This window comes from Ceratotherium simum, chromosome 22 (genome assembly GCF_057802395.1).
Source record: "Ceratotherium simum simum isolate JZ-2026a chromosome 22, ASM5780239v1, whole genome shotgun sequence".
In the NCBI taxonomy this organism is placed as follows: domain Eukaryota; kingdom Metazoa; phylum Chordata; class Mammalia; order Perissodactyla; family Rhinocerotidae; genus Ceratotherium; species Ceratotherium simum.
The window spans coordinates 6,948,395-6,972,077 of record NC_141921.1 but is presented as its reverse complement, the minus strand read 5'-3'; the positions used below and the strand labels follow the sequence as shown (position 1 = coordinate 6,972,077).

The following is a 23,683-nucleotide window of genomic DNA, read 5'->3' as shown; positions in this document are numbered from 1 at the left end:
AATATTTTCTCCCATTCTGTAGGTTGCCTTTTCATTTTGTCGATGGTTTCCTTTGCTGGGCGGAAGCATTTTAGTTTGATGTAGTCCCACTCATTGATTTTTGCTTTTATTGCGGTTGTTTTTGGTGTCAAGTCTGAAAAATCATCACTAAGACCTGTGTCAAGGAGTTTTACCACCTATGTTTTCTTGCAGGAGTTTTATGGTTTCGAGTCTTATATTTAAGTCTTTAATCCATTTTAAGTTGATTTTTGTGTGTGGTGTAAGATAGGTGTCCAGTTTCATTCTTTTGCATATGGCTCTCCGGTTTTCCTAGCACCATTTATTGAAGAGGCTATCATTACCCCATTGTGTGTTCTTGGTCCCTTTGTTGTAAATTAATTGAGCATGTGTGTTTGGGTTTTTTTCTGGGCTCTCTATTCTGTCCCATTGATCTATGTGTCTGTTTTTATGCCAATACCATACTACTTTGATACTATAGCTTCGTAATATAGTTTGAAATTAGGAAGTGTGATGGCTCCAGCTTTGTTCTTTCTCAAGATTGCTTTGGCTATTCAGGGGTTTTGTAGTTCCATATACATTTTAGGATTTCATTACTTTTTTATTTCTGTGAAGAATGCTATTGGAAATTTAATAAGGATTGTGTTGAATCTGGAGATTGCTTTGGGTATTATGGACATTTTAACAATATTAATTCTTCCAATCCATAAGCATGGAATATCTTTCCATTTATTTGTGTCTTCAATTTATTTCATCAAAGTCTTATAGTTTTCAGTGTACAGATCTTTTGCCTTCTTGGTTAAATTTATTCCTAGCTATTTTATTCTTTTTGATGCAATTGTAAATGCGATTGTTTGCTTAGTTTCTCTTTCTGATAGTTTGTTGTTAGTGTATAGAAATGCAACTGATTTTTGTGTGTTGACTTTGTATTCTGCAACTTTACTGAATTCATTTATTCTAACAGTTTTTTGGTGGCATCTTAGGGTTTTCTATATATAATATCATGTCATCTGCAAATAGACAGTTTTGCTTCTTCTTTTCTGATTCAGATACATTTTATTTCTTTTTCTTGCCTAATTGCTCTGGCTAGGACTTCCAGTACTGTGTGAATAAAAGTGGTGAGAGTGAGCAGCCTTGTCTTATTCCTGATCTTAAAGGAAAAGCTTTCATCTTTTCATTGTTGAGTATGATGTTAGCTGTGGGCTTGTCATATATGGCCTTTATTATGTTGAGGTATGTTGCCTCTGTACCCACTCTGTTGAGAGTTCTTATCATGAATGGATGTTGAATTTTGTCATATGCTTTCTCTGCATCTGCTGAGAGGATCATATGATTTTTTTTTTTTTTTACTATTTAACGTTGTTTTATCCTTATCTAGGTTTTTCCAGTTGGAAGCAGCTTCCATGGTCTTCCCTCTGTTTCTCCCATTTTATTTTTATGTCATAATAGTTTATAACATTGTGAAATTTTAGTTGTACATTATTGTTTGTCAGTCACCATATAAGTGCATCCTTCTCCCCTTTGTGCCCACTCCCAACCCCCTTGCCCCTGGTAATCACCAAACAGTTCTTTCTGTCTGTGTGTTAGTTTATCTTCTACTTGTGAGTGAAATCATGTGGTGTTCGTCTTTCTCTCTCTGGCTTATTTCACTTAACATAATACCCTCAAGGTCCATCCATGTTGTTGCAAATGGGATGATTTTGTCTTTTTTACGGCTGAGTAGTATTCCATTGTATATATGTACCACGTCTTCTTTATCCAGTCATCAGTGGAGGAACACTTGGGTTGCTTCCACTTCTTGGCTATAGTGAATAATGCTGCAGTGAACATAGGGGTGCGTAAGCCTCTTTGGATTGTTGATTTCAGGTTTCATTGGATAGATACCCAGTAGTGGGATAGCTGGATCATAAGGTCTTTCTATTTTTAATTTTTTGAGGAATCTCTATACTGTTTTCCATAGAGGCTGCACCAATTTGCATTCCCACCAGCAGTGAATTAGGGTTCCTGTTTCTCCATATCCTCTCCAACATTTGTTGTTTTTTGTCTTGGTGATTATAGCCATTCTAACAGGCGTGAGGTGATATCTTAGAGTGGTTTTCATTTGCCTTTCCCTGATGGTTAGTGATGTTGAACATCTTTTCATGTGCCTATTGGCCATCTGTATATCTTTCTTGGAAAATTGTCTGTTCATGTCCTCTGCGCATTTTTTGATCCGGTTGTTTGTTTTTTTGTTCAATTGTGTGAGTTCTTCATTGGAGATTAACCCCTTGTTGGATATGTGATTTGCAAATATTTTCTCCCAGCTGGTGGATTGTCTATTCATTTTGATCCTGGTTTCATTTGCTTTGTAGAAGCTCTTTAATCTGATGAGGTACCACTTGTTTATTTTTTTTCTTTTGTTTCCCTTATCTGAGTAGACATGGAATTCAAAAAGATCCCTCTATGACCAATGTCAAATAGTGTACTGCCTGTATTTTCTTCCAGGAGTTTTCTAGTTTCAGGTCTCACCTTCAGGTCTGTGATCCATTTTGAGTTAATTTTTGTGTATGGCAAAAGAAACTGGTCTACTTTCATTCTTTTGCACGTGGCTGTCCAGTTTTCCTAGCACCATTTGTTGAAGAGACTTTCCTTTCTCCATTGTATGTTCTTAGCTCCTTTGTCAGAGATCAGCTATCCGTAGATGTGTGGTTTTATTTCTAGGCTTTCAATTCTGTTCCATTGATCTGTGTGTCTGTTTTTGTATCAGTACCATGCTGCTTTGATTACTATAGCTTTGTAGTATATTTTGAAATCAGGGAGTGTGATGCCTCCAGCTTTGTTCTTTTTTCTCAGGATTGCTTTAGCTATTCAGGGTCTTTTGTTGCCCCATATGAATCTTGGTATCCTTTGTTCTATTTCAGTGAAGAATGTCATCGGGATTCTGATTGGGATTGCATTGAATCTGTAGATTGCTTTAGGTAGTATGGACATTTTAACTATGTTTATTCTTCCAACCCATGTGCATGGGATATTTTTCCATTTCTTTATGTCATCATTGATTTCTTTCAGTAATGTCTTATAGTTTTCATTGTATAGGTCTTTCACTTCCTTGGTTAAATTTATTCCTAGATATTTTATTCTTTTTGTTGTGATTGTAAATGAGATTATATTCTTGAGTTCTCTTTCTGTTAGTTCATTATTAGCATATAGAAATGCAACTGATTTTTGTAAGTTGATTTTGTACCCTGCGACTTTGCTGTAGTTGTTGATTATTTCTAATAGTTTTCCAATGGATTCTTTAGGGTTTTCCATATATAAAATCATGTCATCTGCAAACAGCGAAAGTTTCACTTCTTCGTTGCCTATTTGGAATCCTGTTATTCCTTTTTCTTGCCTAATCGCTCTGGCCAAAACCTCCAGTACTATGTTGAATAAGAGTGGCGAGAGTGCGTACCCTTGTTTTGTTCCTGTTCTCAGAGGAATGGCTTTCAGTTTTTCCCCGTTGAGTATGATGTTAGCTGTGAGTTTGTCATATATGAAGGATCATATGATTTTTATCCTTCATTCTGTTAATGTGTTATATCACTTGATTGATTTGCAGATGTTGAACCATCCTTACGACATCTCTGGGATAAATCTTACTTGATCATGGTATATGATTCTTTTAATGTATTGTTGAATTTGGTTTGCTAATTATTTTTTTGAGGATTTTTGTATCTTTGTTCATCTGAGATATTGGCCTGTAATTTTCTTTTTTTTATAGTGTCCTTATCTGGTTTTGGTGTTAGGGTATTGCTGGCCTCATAAAATGAATTTGGAAGTGTTCCCTCCTCTTCTGTTTTTTGGAAGAGTTTGAGAAGGGTTAGTATTAATTCTTCTTTAAATGTTTGGTAGAATTTACCAGTAAAGCCATCTGGTCTTGGACTTTTCTTTGTTGGGTGGTTTTTAATTGCTAATTCAATCTCCTTATTAATAATTGGTACATTCGTATTTTCTGTTTCTTCATGATTCAGTCTTGGTAGGTTGCATGTATCTAGAATTTATTCCTTTCATTTAGGTTGTCCAGTTTGTTGGCGTATAATTGTTCATAGCAGTCTCTAATGATCTTTTTTTTTTTTTTTAAAGATTTTATTTATTTTTTATCCCCCAAAGCCCCAGTAGATAGTTGTATGTCATAGCTGCACATCCTTCTAGTTGCTGTATGTGGGACACGGCCTCAGCATGGCCGGAGAAGTGGTGCGTCAGTGTGCGCCCGGGATCCGAACCCAGGCCGCCAGCAGCAGAGCGCACGCACTTAACCGCTAAGCCACGGGGCTGGCCCTCTAATGATCTTTTGTATTTGTGTTGTATCAGTTGTATATAAATTATATTTTAATAATTGAAAGTATAATACAAATTTGACCTACTTTCTAGGTTTAAAAAAGTCTCTGAATGGTGTTTTCTCACCGATGGAGAATTACTTCCAAGCAGAAGCCTACAACCTGGACAAGGTGTTAGATGAATTTGAACAAAACGAAGGTGAGAATTTACTTTGGTGAATCTATTTATGATATGGAGAATGTGGTGTTATAAGAGGATGTAGTACTTTAAGAAAAATAAAATCAGGTCCAATGACTTAATGATAAAAATATTATAATAATATCCAGAGGGAGAATTAACATTTTTTAGCACTGTGTGCCAGATACTATGCTAAACCATTTACATGGATTATATTATTTAATGTTTAAAATAATCTAATGAAAGTTGATCTTATCTGCAATTTACATGTAAAAATAGAGGCACAGAGAAGTTAAGGAACTTCCCCAAAGTTACTTTGCTAATAGGTGTTAGGGTTAGAATCCAGGCAGTATGATAGTATAGCATGAACTCTCTCTACTCTGTACAACCAGTTTATGGTCAAGAAAAGCTTTAGAATGTGTGATTGTATTTCCTAAGCTAAGAAAAATAGCTTGTTGTATATTGATTGACCAATAAAGTAAAGATACATTTTAAACCTGATTTTAAAAGATTTACATTTTTAAGTAACTGCCAAAATGGTTAATTAAATTATACATTCTCAAGGCCCAGTCTAAAAATGTCTGCTTAAGATTCACTTCATTTAGGGAAACCTTCTCCTTAAATTCCCCTCTCAGTATGACTTGAATGTATAAGCCATAATTAAATCTCTTTCTTTCACTTTACCCTTCTTGCCTGGTGTTCTCTGTTTCTAATGGGAAATGGCATGTAACAAGTTTACAAAGTGATATATTTCTATCTAAAATCCATGCTTTTAGTAATGGTCTCCATACCTTTACTATATACAGTTATTCAGGTTGTTCTTTGATAGCAGTTGGGAAGAGAGATTAGTTTTGATTTTGTTGCTTTGGGTCTATGATAGAGCAAGACTTAAGAGAATATGGAATTATGGGCGTAGGAGGGAAAAGGGAGACGAAGGATACCTGGAATGGCCTGCCCTTCTCATACTTTACCATTGATGACCCAAAGCCAAGCCGTAACCCTAGGCTCATTCTTGATTCATGTAAATGAGAAATTTAATCATTTGGGATTTTATTGGATCTAGGTAGGCTTTGTACATACCAAGATGGAAGATGTATTATTCTCTGAGTTTCAATCATTTATACAAGTATTTTCTCAATCCTGTCTCTGGTTTGGCCCTCTATATATCACAGTTATTTAAGTCATGAGATATTTACACAGGTGCTTTATCTAATCATGTGAATACTGTACTTCTAGAATACCATCGACTCGACTTAATAAAACTATTAGTTTATTACATCAGTCTCTTTGTGACTTCTGTAGATTCTAGGAGAGGGTTTTGTATATAGTTGATTTTCAATATAATTTTTTTGAATCAGTTAAAATTGTCTTTTTAGTTTGAAAATATGGCATTTGCTTACAAAAAAATAATTCCTTTAGAAGGAGAAGAATTTCAGAAGCCATTTTGTAACTACATTGTTTGTAACTACATTGTTCATTTTTTTGTTGAACTTTTTTTTTCTTAAATCTCAGTATCAGGTACATTAAAACTACCACCTCTAGCCTGATACCTTTGCAAGTATATTTTAAATAAAGTGATTTCTCTCTCTCTCTCTCTCTTTTTTTTTTTGTGAGGAAGATTAGCCCTGAGCTAACATCCATTGCCAACCCTCCTCCTTTTGCTGAGGAAGATCAGCCCTGGTTTAACATCCATGCCCATCTTCCTCTACTTTATATGGGATGCCGCCACAGCATGGCTTGATAAGCGGTGTGTCAATGCGTGCCTGGGATCCGAACCCGCGAACCCCAGGCGGTGGAAGCGGAGCGCGTCAACTTAACTGCTATGCCACTGGGCTGGCCCCATGATTTCTCATTTTGTGTTAATTTCCTCCCTTAAATGAAAAATATACTGCACACAGACTCTGATGACACTAGATAATTAACATTATGCCTAGGCAGCAGGTGTTTGAATAATGAAATTTTTAATACCTGAGCATTCCTGTTTGAATATTATTAAATATTCTTGTAAGAAGCAGTATTTCCTTTTCGCTTCCATGAACCAGCTTGGAAATAAGATTTCTTTTTTTTTTTTAAAGGAAGCACATGTTACTAAATCTCAAGTCTCTGCTAGCCCAAATTTGGTAAACTCGGGGTTTAACACTCAGAGGATACTAAATTCATTCTCCACACAATCTGATGTTTTAAGGCTTTTGCTGTCTGCCATTTCTAGCTTTTTTTTTTTTTACTACTTCCTTACACTAATTGTTTTTTCAACCCAAACTGATTTACTTATTGCTCTCTCAGATTGCTGTATTTGGGATGATACTTGTCCTTGTTCCCTTCCTTGTGAATGCCCTCTTTTCCAAACTTACATAAAATTGTCTTTGAAGCCCAGCCCATTTCCTCCTGCTTCCCTGAATTCAAGCTCACTTCCTCAGCCTGTAAGATATCTTTCTCCTCTGATTTATTTTTTACTACTGCATAATAGTTTTCAAACACTTATGCTAGCCTATACTGCTAATTAGATATTTATGTGTATTGTATCTAGTTCTTATTCTTCCAACTAGATTATGTACTTCTCGGAGGCCAGAGCTATCATTTAATCTTCATGTTCCTCAAGCCCAGTGCTTTCACTATGGTAGATACTCACTTAGCATATATTTATTGTGTACCTACTATGCACCAGGCACTATGCAAAGTGAGGATTTACACTGATGGAAAGAAATGGTTTCTGCCTGAAAAAGTCAGGTAAATAAGCCATTGCATTACAGTGTAGTAAATGCTTTAATAGAGATATGAAGAAGATGCTAAGGGAACATTAAAGATTATTGTTACTACTGAGGGGGAAATATATCTGCATAATTTCAGGACTGTGGTGATCAGATTTATTGTAAGAAGAAAGCAGGAAAGGCAGTAAGTGCATTATTTCTTATTTCTCTAATTAAACATACACATACCACTATAACTTGGGAAAATAACCATCATAGTTATGGTCTGTTAAAAAGTAAACAGAAACATTATGTGAAATTATGCTTTTGATAGAATATAAGTAGCTTGATTTAATAAGACAAATGAATACTTTCTGCCAAATGTCTTCAGATGATAATGTAACTATGAACTCAGTTAATAATGTATTGTGACATGGTTATGACCAGAATTTCATATATTATAGCAAACTTCTTTTTAAACTTATTATTATGGACAAATTTCAAATATATACAAAGTAAACAGAGTAGTACAATAAACTATGGTGTACCCATTACCCAGCTTTAACAGTGATTGACATGCCATCATTTTTGTTCCATATATATCTTCATCCACTCCTCATTCCCTGCTTCATTGTTATTTTTTACATTTTTTAAAGGTAAAATTTATATCCATTAAAAAGTATAGCTCTTAACAGTACAGTTTTGACAAATATATATATCCACATAGCCCATATCTTAGTCATGATGTAGGTTATAGAGCATCTGTCTACCTCCACACAAAATTCCTTTATTTTTCTTTCCACTCCACTACTACATCGTTATCACTGTTCTGACTTTTTTCTACCTTAGATTAGTTTCCACTCTGCCTTCTGCCGGGCTAATCCAAGGCCTTCCCCATTGCTAGACACACACCCCCTCCCCCACTGCTTCCCCAGTATAGCCTGTGGGCCACTTTAATTATGTTACTAGATTAGGGTAGAATTCTTTGGTTGTTTGGAATGTTCTGGGATATTACCGTTTGATGACATACAGGGAATGGTCAAATATATTTTCTTATTTTTAGCTAAAAATTAGAAACTTCATATCCTAGGAACAGTCTATTTTCAGATATCCTAGGAGTATTTTATTTTCAGAGTATATTTGCAAATGTAGTTGATTAACTTAGTCCTAGCTTTTCCAGTGTTACCAGCAAACTTACTGTAATTGTTTATTTATTTTTTCAGATGAAACAGTTTCTCCTATTTTATTGGATACAAAGTGGAATAAGATTCTAGATTCCCCTTCTCACCGACTGTCATTTAACCCCGCATTGGCCAGTGTGAATGCACCTGCAGTTTCTAATGAGTCACAGCCGCAACTGAAAGTCTTCTCCCTGGCTCATTCAGCTACTCTGACCACACAGGGAGAGGACCATTGTGCTAATGGACAGGACTGTAGTCTAAATCCAGAGATCACCACAATGTGGATTGATGAAAATGCTGTTGCAGAAGATCAGTTAATTAAAAGGAACTGTAGTCGAGATGACCAATGCAGTGCTGTCGAAGTAGGAGAGAAGAAATGTGGAAACCTAACTTATGTGCCAGATGAGAAGAATGTTCTTGTTGTAGCCGTCATGCATAACTGTGATAAAAGGTCATTACAAAGCGATTTGCAGGATTGTAATAATTATAATAGTCAATCCCTCATGGATGCTTTTAGCTGTTCACTGGATGACGAAAACAGACAAACTGATCAATTTAGTTGTAGTGTAAATGGGTCCACTGACAAAGATATGAACTCAGAGAAACAAATGGATCCGTTGAATAGACCAAATGCAGAGGGGGATTCTGTTAAACGTACATGTACTACTTCAACTGATAATCTAGCCAGTGTCTGTTCCCCCTCACAATTAAAGGATGATGAAAATATAGGTAGAAACCTCTCCATGTCTGCGATTACAAGTTTAACAATTGCTTCAGTAATCTCATCCCAGGGAACAGATGAAGGTCCTGCTGTGAAAAAGCAAGAGAACTATATACCAGATGAGGTTCTCACTGGCAAAACCAGCTCTCCTAGGACAGATCTGGGAAGTCCAAATTCCTTTTCCTGCTTGAGTGAGGGGATTTTGATGAAAAAAGAGCCAGCAGAGGAGAGAACAACTGAAGAATCCATCCAGGCTGGTTTACCTTTGCTTCTCAAACCAGACAGGCCTAGTGGGTCTGGAGGGGATGATAACTGTGAACAGTTTTCAGGTTGCCTTGTGCCCACTGAAGTTAGAGCAGATGAAAATGAAGGTTTTAAACATGGAGAAATTCTTGGCACTACAGAACTTCTTAGTATGACAGAGCATTTCTCTGAATCTCAGGAGATGACTAATTGGAAATTGACTAAACTAAATGAGATGAATGACAGCCAGGTAAATAAAGAAAATGAGAAGTTTCTGCAGATGAATCAGCCTGAGGACACTTACAATGATAGTGGAGGAGAGAGTGATAGAATGGTAGAAGCAGGTCTAGGTTTAAAAGGAACTTGCATGAATGAAAGTGAAGGATGTGATTTCTCCACTGTTATGGATACACCAGCTTCAAATTCTCTATCTAATTGTTGTGATTCCTGCGGAATGCAGAGCCAAGTTGTTTGTTTTGTCCCAAAGACTTTACCCTCCAAAGAAGATTCAGTAACAGAAGAAAAGGAAATAGAGGAGAGCAAGTCAGAATGCTACTCAAATATTTATGAACAGAGAGGAAATGAAGCCACAGAAGGGAGTGGACTACTTTTAAACAGCACTGGTGACCTAGTGAAGAAAAACTATTTACACAATTTCTGTAGCCAAGTTCCATCAGTGCTTGGGCAATCTTCACCCAAGATAGTAGCAAACCTGCAATCTATCAGTGTTCCTTTTGGTGGTGCAAGACCCAAGCAACCTTCTAATCTTAAACTTCAGATTCCCAAGCCATTATCAGACCATTTACAAAATGACCTTTCTGCAAACAGTGGAAATAATATTAAAAACAAAAATGATGTTCTTGGGAAAGCAAAATTAGGGGAAAACTCAGCAATCAATGTATGCACTGCCTCTTTAGGAAACATCTCTATTACTGACACAAATGGGGAACATTTAGAAAGTTATGAGGCTGGGATATCCAGTAGACCGTGCCTTGCATTAGCTCCAGATAGCCCAGATAATGATCTCAGAGCTGGTCAGTTTGGAATTTCTGCCAGAAAGCCATTTACCACTCTGGGTGAGGTGGCTCCAGTATGGGTACCGGATTCTCAGGCTCCAAATTGCATGAAATGTGAAGCCAGGTTCACATTCACCAAAAGGAGGCATCATTGCAGAGCATGTGGAAAGGTAAGTTGTGTGCCTCAGCTCAGAAATCTGACATGTCCGTTTTATAATGCTCTCATTTTCAATTAGAAATTAATAAAGGCAATATAAGGTGAATATACTTCTGGTTGAGATGACATTATAAATAGCTTTTGAAAACCAGTTCTAGGAAATTGCTAAATAAAAAGTGAGCTTGCTGATTTTTAGTGTTTATATAATTTTTTTTGTTGCCAGGACTTAAGCTGAATCAGTTTTCATGAAGAGATGAGAATTGAGGAAGTGTTAACTTTGTGGTTTCTATAATGATAGATACTTGGTTAATGAAATAGTTTAAAATAAGGAAGTTATTCTTTCGGTTTAAGAACTATTTGTGATTGACTTCATATTTTTTAATTCTTGGGAAATTGAATATTACACTTAGAATCCATCCCAGTTTTTTCTATAGGATTTTTGTCATTGTACTAGATTTTCTAGAACTTTTTATGTACACAAACCCATATTTTTGCCTTTTCACTTGTACAACTTTGATACAAAAAAGAGTTCAAGGCTATAGATCCTTGTGACAAGGTGATAAGAATAATTCTGTAGCTCTCCCTAAATTCTGTTAGCTAGTAACACATCAACTTACTCGTTTTTTTAAGAAGAGCTGTGAACAAGGAGGAAAGGGGATTTTGTATTTTCAAAAAGAATGGGAGGTTTGGTATCAGGTCTGGATTTGAATTTCAGCTTTGTTCCTGTTAACTATGTAACTTTGTTAAGCCTTAGTTTTTAATAAAAACAAAACAAAAAAATTAATCATTTTCATTAGGCTGTTGTGAAGATTAAATGAGATTACAGATGTAATAGTAAGTACTTAATAATTAATCTCTACTTCCCTTCTTGCCTGATTTATTGGTCTGTCTGTATTAATTAGGATGTTTTCAACTTTAAGGAACAGAGTATCTGACCCTCAGTGACTTAGACAAAAATAACATTTATTTCATATAACAAGAAGCCTGAGGATAGAGACTGTGTTATGTCTGGGTGCAGAGTCAACATCACTCAAGTTTTCTTGGTGTTCCCCTCATGGTCTCAATATAGTGGCACAGATCTAAGCATCAGGTCCAACCTGACAACTTCCCAAGTGCAAAGAAACTGGTTGAGGGGCAAAAGAGCCCATTCCTCTTGTAGCCCTCTCATCAGGGAGGAGAGAATCCCCAGCAACTAATTTCAGTTTATTGGCCACTTCTAGACCACAGGTTCAATCTTAGACCAATTACTGACAAAGGGGAACAGACTTGCCACAATTAGCTAAGATCAATCATAATTCATCCCTGGGTGCTAAGCCCAATGTTGTCTGAACAGAAGTGGGATTCTGTTAATAAGGAAAAGGGAGAGAATGGTTCCTGGGTGGGAAATCAGCCAGGTCCACACCTAGCACAAAAGAACAAAATGGTGGGGAGCAGAAGGAAGTTAAAGCTGTGACTGGGCTGTTAGTCTCTGATTATTATAATTCGAAGAAAATAATGTGTCTAGTTCCTAGATATTTTGCAATCTGAAGTAAACCTATGGTCGGTAGCCTGAACAGTTTTCTATTAGAGGATTAGAGTCATTTTTATGTTGTTCTATGTTTTGTTTACTGTGTATAACACTTTCTGAAAATTTTGCTTTCTTAAGCAAGTAATAAAAACACTTTGGCTCCAGACCAGCATATCCAAGTGCAATGAGTAAATAAGTAATTTAGGTGGATTCAGGAAGAAAATGGGGTGAAATGCACATAAATTGAAAAATTAGGTAGAATTTTTGCTGAGTGGAATTTATGGATTCATATGGATTATGGATTCATATTCCATCTTTTTTTCCTTTCCATCTCCAGTTACCCCTCAGGTGTCTTCTAAGGATTGATGAGATAATGTCTATAAAAGTCCTTGAGCTTCTCAGAAGACAAGGCCTTATAAACATAGATATATTTTTTCTAGGTATTAAATTAATCAAATTATACTGAGAATGTAGCTAGAAAAATATTCCAAGCAATGAGATTTTGTCAAATAATCTTTACTGTTGAAAAAAGAAGTTGTTTCATTCCAGTAGACAGGAAGCATATCCAGGCCGACCTGGTGGCATAGCAGTTAAAATTTGCACACTCCCCTTAGGTGGCCCGGGGTTCGCAGGTTCAGATTCTGGGTGCGCACCGATGCACCTCTTGTCAAGCCAAGCTGTGACGGCGTCCCATATAAAGTAGAAGAAGATGGGCACGGATGTTAGCCCAGGACCAATCTTCCTCAGCAAAAAGAGGAGGATTGGCATCAGATGTTAGCTCAGGGCTGATCTTCCTCACCAGGAAAAAAAAAAAAAAGGAAGCAGATCCAGTAATTTCTCTGCTTAATGTCTACAGCCAAATTCTCTTTACTGTAGCAAACGTATATTAAGCATCTAATATATGAAAGGTTCTGGGCTAGGTATTGGAGATTCAGAGAAAGATAAATTGGGATGTATGACCTCATGGGATTTATAATCAAGGGCACTAATTTCAGTGAGTGGGGAGAGGAATATCTAGGTTTCCTGGAGTTTTTAAAAAATCCTAAAAATAAAATTGTGAAACACTGATCCTGGTAGGCAGACCATCCTGCAACAAATTATAATGCAGTGTATTTTAAGAGCCAGTTATGTGTGCTTTATATTCATTCATCCTCATTTAATCCCCATCACAGTCTTGTAGAATGGGTTGTTAATTTTTTCCTATTTGACTGATCAAGAATTGGAGGCTCAGAGAACTCAAAGAATGTGCCCAAGGTGACACACCTTGACAGAGCCGAACTTTAAAGCTAGTACTTTTCCCTTCAGTCATATTACTTCCCCTAGTATGTCTCCTTTTTCATACTAGTATGAACAAAATACTTTAGGATCATTGAGGAATGAGAGCTTAATTTTTTGAAGAATGGCAGAGGGAGTTAAGAAAGTCATCATACAAAAAGACTATTTGGAAAGAGAGATACAAAAAAGTGGATATAATTTATGGAAAAAAGTTCTAAAATATGTGAGAAAAATGGGATCACATCAGAGCATCGGTGGAGAATTAACAGTAGAGAAAGGGAAATAAATTCATCTTACAGAAAAATGGGTCAAGATAAAAGTACACTTGAATATAGGAGTTAATAGAAAATTGTGGAATATTATTTAGCAGAGTATAGGGCTTATATTCAGCTCTCGATAAGTAGCAGATATTATAATTGTTATAACATTCATCTTGGTATAATGTAATAAAGTGGAATATAAAATAATTACACTAGAGTTTATGAAAGTGTTAAAATATTACAGTTTATTTCTATATTGCTATAATGGAGATCAAGACATCTGGATTCCATTCTTCATTGTTAATTGGGAAAGTATGTCACACACTCTAAAATGTGAGTTTTACATTTCACACATTATTAATTTAGATAATTGTTTTAAATAGCAGCAGCATCCTTACTTCTCCTGTATGATAGATGATAAATTACAGAATAGAAAGAGTATAGAGAGCTCCTTCCTCAAAATGTACCCTCTAAGTTCAAATGATCACCATTATTCTGTATCCTTATTAATTTCCTATGGAAATCACTGATTCCAGCAGATCATGGTTATTTATCTTCTGTCAAGCTCCATTTGCCACAAATATTTTGACCCCTTTATTTGATCATTTGACTTCAAAGGCCTAAGAAAGCCATTAAGTTTAAGAGTAAAGGAAAGAGGAGTTTTTTGAATGTGGAAAAGAATTTCTAAAACAAAAAAAATGTTTATCTTTTATTTGGTCATTTGCAAGACTTTGCCACACTTTATCCAGTACTGTCACTGATGTGGCCAGTTATTGTTTACTGGGTGCCAGCTGGTTAGTGACTCTGTTCTATCTACTGCTTGATAGAAGTAGACATAAAAATAGCCTTTAAAAGTAAAACTTCTTCAAATAATACTTATAACTTAAATATTTCATATTTGGGATGGTGAGAAAGATGAGAATAGAATAACATTTTTGAATACTTCCGCTTTATACTAGGATTGTTTAGCCTAACATCACAATTTTCTGAGACATAGTTACAGGCGAGAAAAATGTGCTTCAGAAAGGTTAAGTAACTTGCCTAAATTCTCAGAGTTTATAAATGAGAGTGCATGGATTTTAGCACAAATATGACTCTAAAGCCCCATGTTCTTTTTACTGCACTGAACATAGCAACGAAATTTATCTGTACTTGCATTGCCTACTAAAAATAGGTTATTGTCTTTGGGTGAGCATACGTTTTGGGCAGTGATAAAGGATTGGGAATTTGAGTATTTGAATTTTTAAGGAAGACTAAATGCTGAGGGATTGGTGCTATCAGGTGATGGGGGAAGCCTAGCTAAGTTAGCAGGATTTTAGGTTTTACTTCACCAATCAGGTCTTGAACTACAGAGTAGGAAAAGAACAGTATGGGTGCCAAGTTACTGAATGAGAAGAGATTTAGAGATAGTAATATATGTATACCACTCCAATTTACTCAAACTATCTTTCCACTTTTTTTTAAAAATTTTTTGTTTATTGCAGTAACATTGGTTTATAACATTGTAAAAATTTCAGGTGTACATCATTATACTTCTATTTCTGCATGGATTACATCATGTTCACCACCAAAATACTAATTACAACCCATCACCACACACACGTACCGAATTATCCCTTTCACCCTCCTCCCTCCCCCCTTCCCCTCTGGTAACCACCAATCCAATCTCTGTCCCTATGTGTTTGTTTATTATTGTTATTATTACTACTTAATGAACGAAATTATACGGTATTTGGCCTTCTCCCTCTGACTTATTTCACTTTGCATTATACCCTCAATGTCCATCCATGTTGTCACAAATGGCTGGATTTCATCGTTTCTTATGGCTGAGTAGTATTCCATTGTGTATATATACCACATCTTCTTTATCCATTCGTCCCTTGATGGGCACTTAGGTTGCTTCCAAGTCTTGGCTATTGTGAATAAGGCTGCAATGAACACAGGGGTGCATGTATCTTTACAAATTGGTGTTTTCAAGTTCTTTGGATAAATACCCAGCAGTGGAATAGCAGGATCATATGGTAGTTCTATCCTTGATTTTTTGAGGAATCTCCATACTGTTTTCCATAGTGGCTGCACCAGTTTGCACTCCCACCAGCAGTGTATGAGAGTTCCCTTCTCTCCACATCCTCTCTAACACATGTTGTTTCCTGTCTTGTTAATTATAGCCATTGTGACGGGCGTGAGGTGATATCTCATTGTAGTTTTGATTTGCATTTCCCTGATAGTTAGTGATTTTGAACATCTTTTCATGTGTCTGTTGGCCATCTGTATGTCTTTTTTGGAGAAATGTCTGTTCAGGTCTTTTGGCCATTTTTTAATTGGGTTGGTAGTTTTTTTGTTGTTGAGATGCATGAGTTCTTTATATATTTTGGAGCTTAAGCCCTTATCAGATGTATGGTTTGCAAATATCTTCTCCCAATTGTTAGGTTGTCTTTTCGTTTTGTTGATGGTTTCCTTTGCTGTGCAGAAGCTTTTTAGTTTGATGTAGTCCCATTTGTTTATTTTTTCTATTGTTTCTCTTGCCCGGTCAGACGTGGTGCTTGAAAATATGTTGCTAAGACCGATGTCGAAGAGCGTACTGCCTATGTTTTCTTCTAGAAGTTTCACAGTTGCAGGTCTTACATTCAAGTCTTTAATCCATTTGGAGTTAATTTTTGTGTATGGTGTAAGGTAAGGGTCTACTTTCATTTTTTTGCATGTGGCTATCCAGTTTTCCCAACACCATTTGTTGAAGAGACTTTCTTTTCCCCATTGTATGTTCTTGGCTCCTTGTCAAAGATTAGCTGTCCATAGATATGTGGGTTTATTTCTGGGCTTTTGATTCTATTCCATTGACCTGTGTGTCTGTTTTTGTGCCAGTACCATGCTGTTTTGGTTACTATAGCTTTGTAGTATATTTTGAAATCAGGGAGTGTGATACCTCCAGCTTTGTTCTTTTTTCTCAGGATTCCTTTAGCTATTTGGGGTCTTTTGTTGTTCCATATAAATTTTAGGATTCTTTGTTCTATTTCTGTGAAAAATGTTGTTGGAACTTTGATAGGGATTGCATTGCAATGAATCTATAGATTGCATTAGGAAGTATGGACATCTTAACTATGTTAATTCTTTCAATCCAGGAGCACGGAATATCTTTCCATTTCTTTGTGTCTTCTTCAATTTCTTTCAGAAATGTTTTATAGTTTTCGGTGTACAGATCTTTCACCTCTTTGGTTAAGTTTATTCCTAGGTATTTTATTCTTTTTTTTGCAATTGTAAATGGGATTGTATTCTTAATTTCTCTTTCTGCTACTTCGTTGTTAGTGTACAGAAATGCAACTGATTTTTGTATGTTGATTTTGTATCCTGCAACTTTACCATATTCGTTTATTACTTCTAAAAGTTTTCTGGTGGATTCTTTAGGGTTTTCTGTATATAAAATCATGTCATCTGCAAATAGTGACAGTTTCACTTCTTCCTTTCCAGTTTGGATCCCTTTTATTTCCTTCTCTTGCCTGATTGCTCTGGCTAGGACTTCCAGTACTATGTTAAATAGGAGTGGTGACAGTGGGCATCCTTGTCTGGTTACTGTTCTTAGAGGGGTAGCTTTCAGTTTTTCACCATTGAGGATGATATTAGCTGTGGGTTTCTCATATATGGTCTTTATTATGTTGAGGTGCTTTCCTTCTATACCCATTTTATTCAGAGTTTTTATCATAAATGGATGCTATATCTTGTCAAATGCTTTCTCTGCATCTATTGAGATGATCATGTGATTTTTATTCTTCATTTTATTAATGTGGTGTGTCACATTGATTGATTTGCGAATGTTAAAGCATCCCTACATACCTGGAATAAATCCCACTTGATCATGGTGTATAATCTTTTTAACGTATTGTTGTATGCGATTTGCTAGTATTTTGTTGAGGATTTTTGCATTGATGTTCATCAGTGATATTGGCCTGTAATTTTTTTGGGTTGTCCTTGTTTGGTTTTGGTATCAGGGTAATATCAGCTTCGTAGAATGAGTTAGGGAGCTTACCCCCCTCCTCAATTTTTTGGAAGAGTTTGAGAAGGATAGGTATTAAGTCTTCTTTGAATGTTTGGTAGAATTCACCAGGGAAGCCGTCTGGTCCTGGAGGTTTGTGATTACTGTTTCCATCTCCTTGCTGGTGATTGGTCTATTCAAATTCTCTACTTCTTCTTGATCCAGTTTTGGAAGGTTGTATGATTCTAAGAATTTATCCATTTCTTCCAGATTGTCGAATTGGTTGGCATATAGCTTTTCATAGTATTCTCTTATAATCTTTTGTATTTCTGAGGTGTCTGTTGTAACCTCTCCTCTTTCATTTCTGATTTTACTTATTTGTGCCTTATCTCTTTTTTTCTTGGTGAGTCTAGCTAAAGGTTTGTCAATTTTGTTGATCTTTTCAAAGAACCAGCTCTTGGTTTTATTAATTTTTCTATTGTTTTTGGTCTCTATTTCATTTATTTCTGCTCTGATTTTTATTATTTCCCTTCTTCTACTGATTTTGGGCTTTGTTTGTTCTTCTTTTTCCAGTTCCTTTAGGTGCATTGTTAGTTTATTTGAGATTTTTCTTTTTTGTTGAGATAGGCCTGTATCGCTATAAACTTCCCTCTTAGAACCGCTTTTGCTGTATCCCATAAATTCTGGCATGTCGTATTTTCATTTTCATTTGTCTCCAGGTATTTTTTGATTTCTTCTTTGATTTCTTCGTTAACCCAGTCGTTGTTCAGTAGCATTTTGTTTAATCTCCATGTATTTGTGGCTTTTCTGATTTTCTTCCTATAGTTGATTTCTGGTTTCATACCATTGTGGTCAGAAAAGATGCTTGGTATTATTTCAGTCTTCTTAAATTTATGGAGACTTGTTTTGTGGCCTAATATGTGATCAATCCTGGAGAATGTTCCATGTGGATTTGAAAAGAACGTGTATTCTTCGGTTTTTGGATGGAATGTTCTGTATATATCTACTAGGTCCATCTGTTCTAGTGTGTCATTTAAGGCCAATGTTTCCTTATTGATCTTCTGTTTGAATGATCTATCCGTTGGTGTAAGTGGAGTGTTAAAGTCCCCTACTATTATTGTGTTACTGTCTATTTCTGTTTTTATGTCTGTTCATAATTGCTTTGTATATTTAGGTGCCCCTACATTGGGTGCGTAGATATTTACAAGTGTTATATCCTCTTGTTGGATTGTTCCCTTGATCATTATGTAATGCCCTTCTTTGTCTCTTTTTACAGTTTTTGTTTTAAAGTCTATTTTGTCTGATATGAGTACTGCTACCCCAGCTTTCTTTTCATTGCCATTTGCGTGGAGTATCTTTTTCCATCCCTTCACTTTCAGTTTGTGAGTGTCTTTAGGTCTGAAGTGTGTCTCTTGTATGCAGCATATATATGGGTCTTGTTTTTTTATCCAATCAGCCACCCTATGCCTTCTAATTGGAGCATTTAGTCCATTGACATTTAAAGTAGCTATTGATAGGGCCGGCCCTGTGGCTTAGCAGTTAAGTGTGCGCACTCCGCTGCTGGCGGCCCGGGTTCGGATCCCGGGTACGCACCGACGCACCGCTTCTCCAGCCATGCTGAGGCCGCATCCCACATACAGCAACTAGAAGGATGTGCAACTATGACATACAACTATCTACTGGGGCTTTGGGGGGAAAAATAAATAAATAAAATTAAAAAAAAAAAAAAGTAGCTGTTGATAAGTATGTACTTACTGCCATTTTTTAACTTTTTTTTTTTTCTCTCAGTGTTTTAGTAGTCCTTCTCTGTTCCTTTCTTCTTCTATACAGAATTGATGGTCACTTTAGTTTGACCTCTGTCTGAAAGCTGTACTCTTTAACTCCCGTCCTCCCTCCTTTTATGTTTTTGATATCATTTCTAACCTCTTTTTTGTGCATTTTTATCCATTACGTTCTTATCATGGAAATAGATAATTTTTCCTATTTGTGGTCTTCTCTTTTCCCCTTAAATCAGTCCCTTTAACATTTCTTGTAGCACTGGTTTCTTGGTGACAAACTCCTTTAATTTTTTCTTGTCTGGGAAATTTTTGATCTCTCCTTCCATTTTGAATGATAACCTTGCTGGGTAGAATATTCTTGGCTGTAAGTTTTTTCCTTTTAGCACTTTAAATATATCGTGCCATTCTCTTCTAGCCTGTAAGGTTTCTGCTGAGAAGTCAGCTGATAGCCTTATGGGGTTTCCTTTGTATGTAACTTGACATTCTCTTGCGGCTTTTAGGATTCTCTCTTTATCTTTAATTCTGGACATTTTGATTATGATGTGTCTTGGTGTGGGCCTCTTTGGGTTTATCTTGTTTGGGGCTCTGTGTGCTTCCTGTACCTGGATGTCTGTTTCCTTCCTTAGGTTAGGGAAGTTTTCATCTATTATTTCTTGAAATAGATTCTCTGCCCCCTTGTCTCGCTCTACTCCTTCCGGGACACCTATAACATGGATGTTAGTGTGCTTGATGTTGTCCCAGAGGTCCCTTAGACTGTCCTCACTCTTTTTAATTCTTTTCTCTTTTACCTGTTCACCTTGGGTAATTTCTTCTAGTCTTTCGTCCTACCTCACAGATCCATTCTTCTGTATCCTCTACTCTGCTTTTGAGTCCCTCTAATGAATTTTTCATTTCCAGTATTGTATTCTTCATTTCTGCTTGGTTCTTTTTTATATCTTCCATTTCTTTGTTGACATTCTCACTGAGTTCATCTATTCTTCTCCCCAGATCAGTGAGCATCCTTAACACTCTTAGTTTGAACTCTCTGTCGGGTAGGTTGCTCATTTCTGTTTCACTTAATTCCTTTTCTGGGGTTTTGTCCTGTTCTCTTATTTGGAATGTATTCTTTTGCCTCCTCATTTTGCCTCTTTCCTTGTGCTTGTGTCTACGTATTAGGTAGGTCAGCTACGTCTCCTGCTCTTGGATAGGTGACCTTATGTAAGTGATGCCTTAGGAGGCTTCCAGTGTGCTTCCCTCAGTTCTCAATGTTGCAGGGGTCACCTCTACGTGGGCTACGTGTGTCCTTCTGTTGTGGCCTGTTTGCTCTCCCTGTAGGCACCCAGGGAGGCCGAGTTATGCTCCTGGCCAGCTGTTGTAATGCTCAGCTGCTTGTAGTTGTTGTGGGCCCTTCAGTCTCTTTATCAGGTGTGGGGAGCCCCAGCACAGTTGGCTGCAAGTTCTAATACCACATTTGTGTTGCAGTATTTCTTTTAAGTGAGTAGGCCCCCAGCGTGGCAGGTGGTTAGGCTCAGGGCCTTACAATTGCTGTAAGCCTCTAGCCTATTAGGTCTCTTGTCAGCTCTCTGAGGATTGCAGCTGGGTGGGGCTGGCCTCAGGCACAGGAGCACCCAATTGTTTCAGGCTTTGGAAGGTGGGGCAAACCCCCATGTGGGTCTTTGAGAAGCACAAGTCTTCTGCAGCTGACAAGCCCTGCCACCCACAGGTCCACACACACAGCCAACACAGTCCTGCCCTGTGTGCGCGCCCTGACCTCCCCAAGCGGACCCAGTCTCTCCACGGTGGGAGCCCCACACACTCCGCCACCGCCCCACACTCTCCACCCGCTCCTTGTGCACGCCCTGCCCCACTGAAGTCGGCTCAGTTGCCAGGCTGCAGAGAATCCAGTCACCAATCTATGCAGGCCCACAAGTTGCCTGAGGGCTTGTTGTTGGGTGGGGCCAGTCTCTAGGGTGGGCCTCCTGCCCTGGCTGAGCTGGATTAAATCACTGCTCTAGTGGTTGGGGTAGACCCTGGGCTAGCACACCCCAGGGAGAACTTCAATGGCGTCTGTGTCAGCACGCCCACATCAGGCCACAACAATGGCTGCCGGCAGTGTCCCAGTCCCTGGACAGGTCTCACCCCTCACTGAGATGCACTCAGGGCCTATTAGTCTCTTTTCACCACAGCACTGTGCACCTTTCTTTCTGGTGATTTTAGGACGCTTTCTGAAACTGGTGAGTTTGCGCACGGGCCCTTTAAGAGCCGGTTTTAGTTTCTTTGTGAACCAGGTTTTCTGGGGGTACTCCCCAATGTTTTAGTAGCAGGCAAAGTCAGATATTATGCCGCTGGTCTCGATTGTGCTGGGTCCACAGAATGCCCACAGCAGGGGTGCTCCCCGGCTCAGGGCCCCGCGCCTCCAGGGAGGCTGTGTACCTGTGAGCTGCTCCCGGCGGCCGTGAAGCTGGCAGCTTGTGAAGGAGCGTTTTTCCTCTCCAGAAGGGAGTCTCTGCCTCTTCTGCCTCAGTTAGGATTGTCCGTTGTTGCAGGAGTTCCTCTTATCCAGTTTTCAGTTCTGTCTCAGGGCTAATTTTTCCACGAGTAGTTGTAAATTGGCTGTGTCCACGGGAGGAGGGTGAGTTCCGAGTCTGCTTACACCGCCATCTTGACTTCCCCTCCTCCTATTTTTCCACTTTAGTTGACTTAAAAAGATATAATTCAAAACAGATGAATTTTTACTACATTAGTGGTTTAAATAGAGAGAACAGAGAAGAGAACTGTAGGAGAGGTAGTGTGGAAAAGAGTACCAGAATAGGTATGAAAAAGCTCTGGGTTTCTGTTTCCTCTTCTGTAAAAGGAAAGGATAGACTTTATCCCTGTTGCTTTGCGTCTCTGAAAGAGCTTGTGTGAACTTCTGTGTTTAAAAAAAATACAGAAACAGAAAGATTTGTGTTAGCACTGATTTATCTCTGTAAAATTATTACTTAATTTACTGATTAGCTGAGGTCACTTTGTGAGAAGAGTATGCCATTTATTTTAATTTAATTTTGAAATGTGCTGTGTTGACAGTGTGTTTTCTGAAAGTCATCTCAGTTAGACAGGAGTGCTCTTTATCAAGGTACCAGTTTAGTAGGCTACACTAAGGGTTTTATTTTGCTATTACTGTTTCCTTTTTTATTTATTTCCGATACTAATTTCTCCAAGATCCCTTTAGGCACACAAGATCTTAATAACTTACAGTTTAAAAAGAAATAGCTTGATGACATGCATAATGTCAGTGGCATATTGAAAAATGATCTTGATTAATTTTTTTAAGATTTTATTTATTCATTTTTTCCCCCAAAGTCCCAGTAGATAATTGTCTGTCACAGCTGCACATCCTTCTAGTTGCTGTATGTGGGACACGACCTCAGCATGGCTGGAGGAGCGGTGCATCGGTGCGCACCCGGGATCCGAACCCGGGCCACCGGCAGCAGAGCGCGCACACTTAACCGCTAAGCCACGGGGTCGGCCCGTCGATTAATTTTTAAGATAGTTCTAGAAAGGTTTCCTCCTTCAGACACTTGAGGTTACAGATATTTTACATATATTGAACATTCACAAATGTAATTATAAAATGTTATATTTTATATAATTTTATATTTATATAATTTATATATAAATATATAAGTATTTAATAAGTTTATATTTGTATAATATTATATATGTATATACATAAAATGGGAAACTACAGTCAGCTCTGTCTTTAATTTTTTTTTTTTTAATTTTTTTTTAATTTATTTTTTCCTCCCAAAGCCCCAGTAGATTGTTGTATGTCATAGCTGCACATCCTTCTAGTTGCTGTATGTGGGATGCGGCCTCAGCATGGCCGGAGAAGCGGTGCGTCGGTGCGCGCCCGGGATCTGAACCTGGGCCACCAGCGGCAGAGTGCACGCACTTAACCACTAAGCCACGGGGCCGGCCCATGTCTGTCTTTAATTTGAATTAAGGTTCTACAGTAAAATCAGGAGTAATTTTATCTAAAAAGGTGTATAACAGGAGTATATAATAACGTTTTGATATTTAAGTCATTATACCACATTTTTAGTGTAATTAAGTGAAAAAATACTTTAAGGAATTAAATATATTAAAAATAACTGTTAAAATTTAAAATTGAGGACGTCAGCATCATGGTGGAGTGAGCTTCCTCCATTGAACTCTCCCCCGCTAAGACACAGCAAAAAGGACATTAATATCCCAGCAGAAGCTATTCACACAACACAGGGGACGTCTGAGGCACCCAGGCAGCTGTACACCCAAGGACTGAGGTGCTGGAATCCCCAGAGTAAGTGGAAGGAGGTAAGAGGAGCTCCCTTCCTTCCTCAAGGACTGTGACTCAGAGACTGAGACCATGCCGCTCTCAGAGGGGGAGGGGCTTGCTGTGTGAGAACCAGCACTCTCCA

General features: G+C 37.6%; 1 protein-coding gene across 2 annotated transcripts in view; it reads left to right on the top strand.

Moving 5' to 3' along the window:
- The window catches only part of ZFYVE9 (zinc finger FYVE-type containing 9), a 195,671-nt gene that overhangs the window by 68,089 nt on the left and 103,899 nt on the right, over window positions 1-23,683 (top strand). For both annotated transcript variants that reach the window (XM_004438556.3, XM_004438555.3), the window contains exons 3-4: window positions 4,390-4,494; window positions 8,384-10,491. In XM_004438556.3, coding sequence (XP_004438613.2) covers window positions 4,425-4,494; window positions 8,384-10,491 — 2,178 coding nt within the window. In that variant the 5' untranslated portion in view covers window positions 4,390-4,424. The remainder of the gene's footprint in view (window positions 1-4,389; window positions 4,495-8,383; window positions 10,492-23,683) is intronic.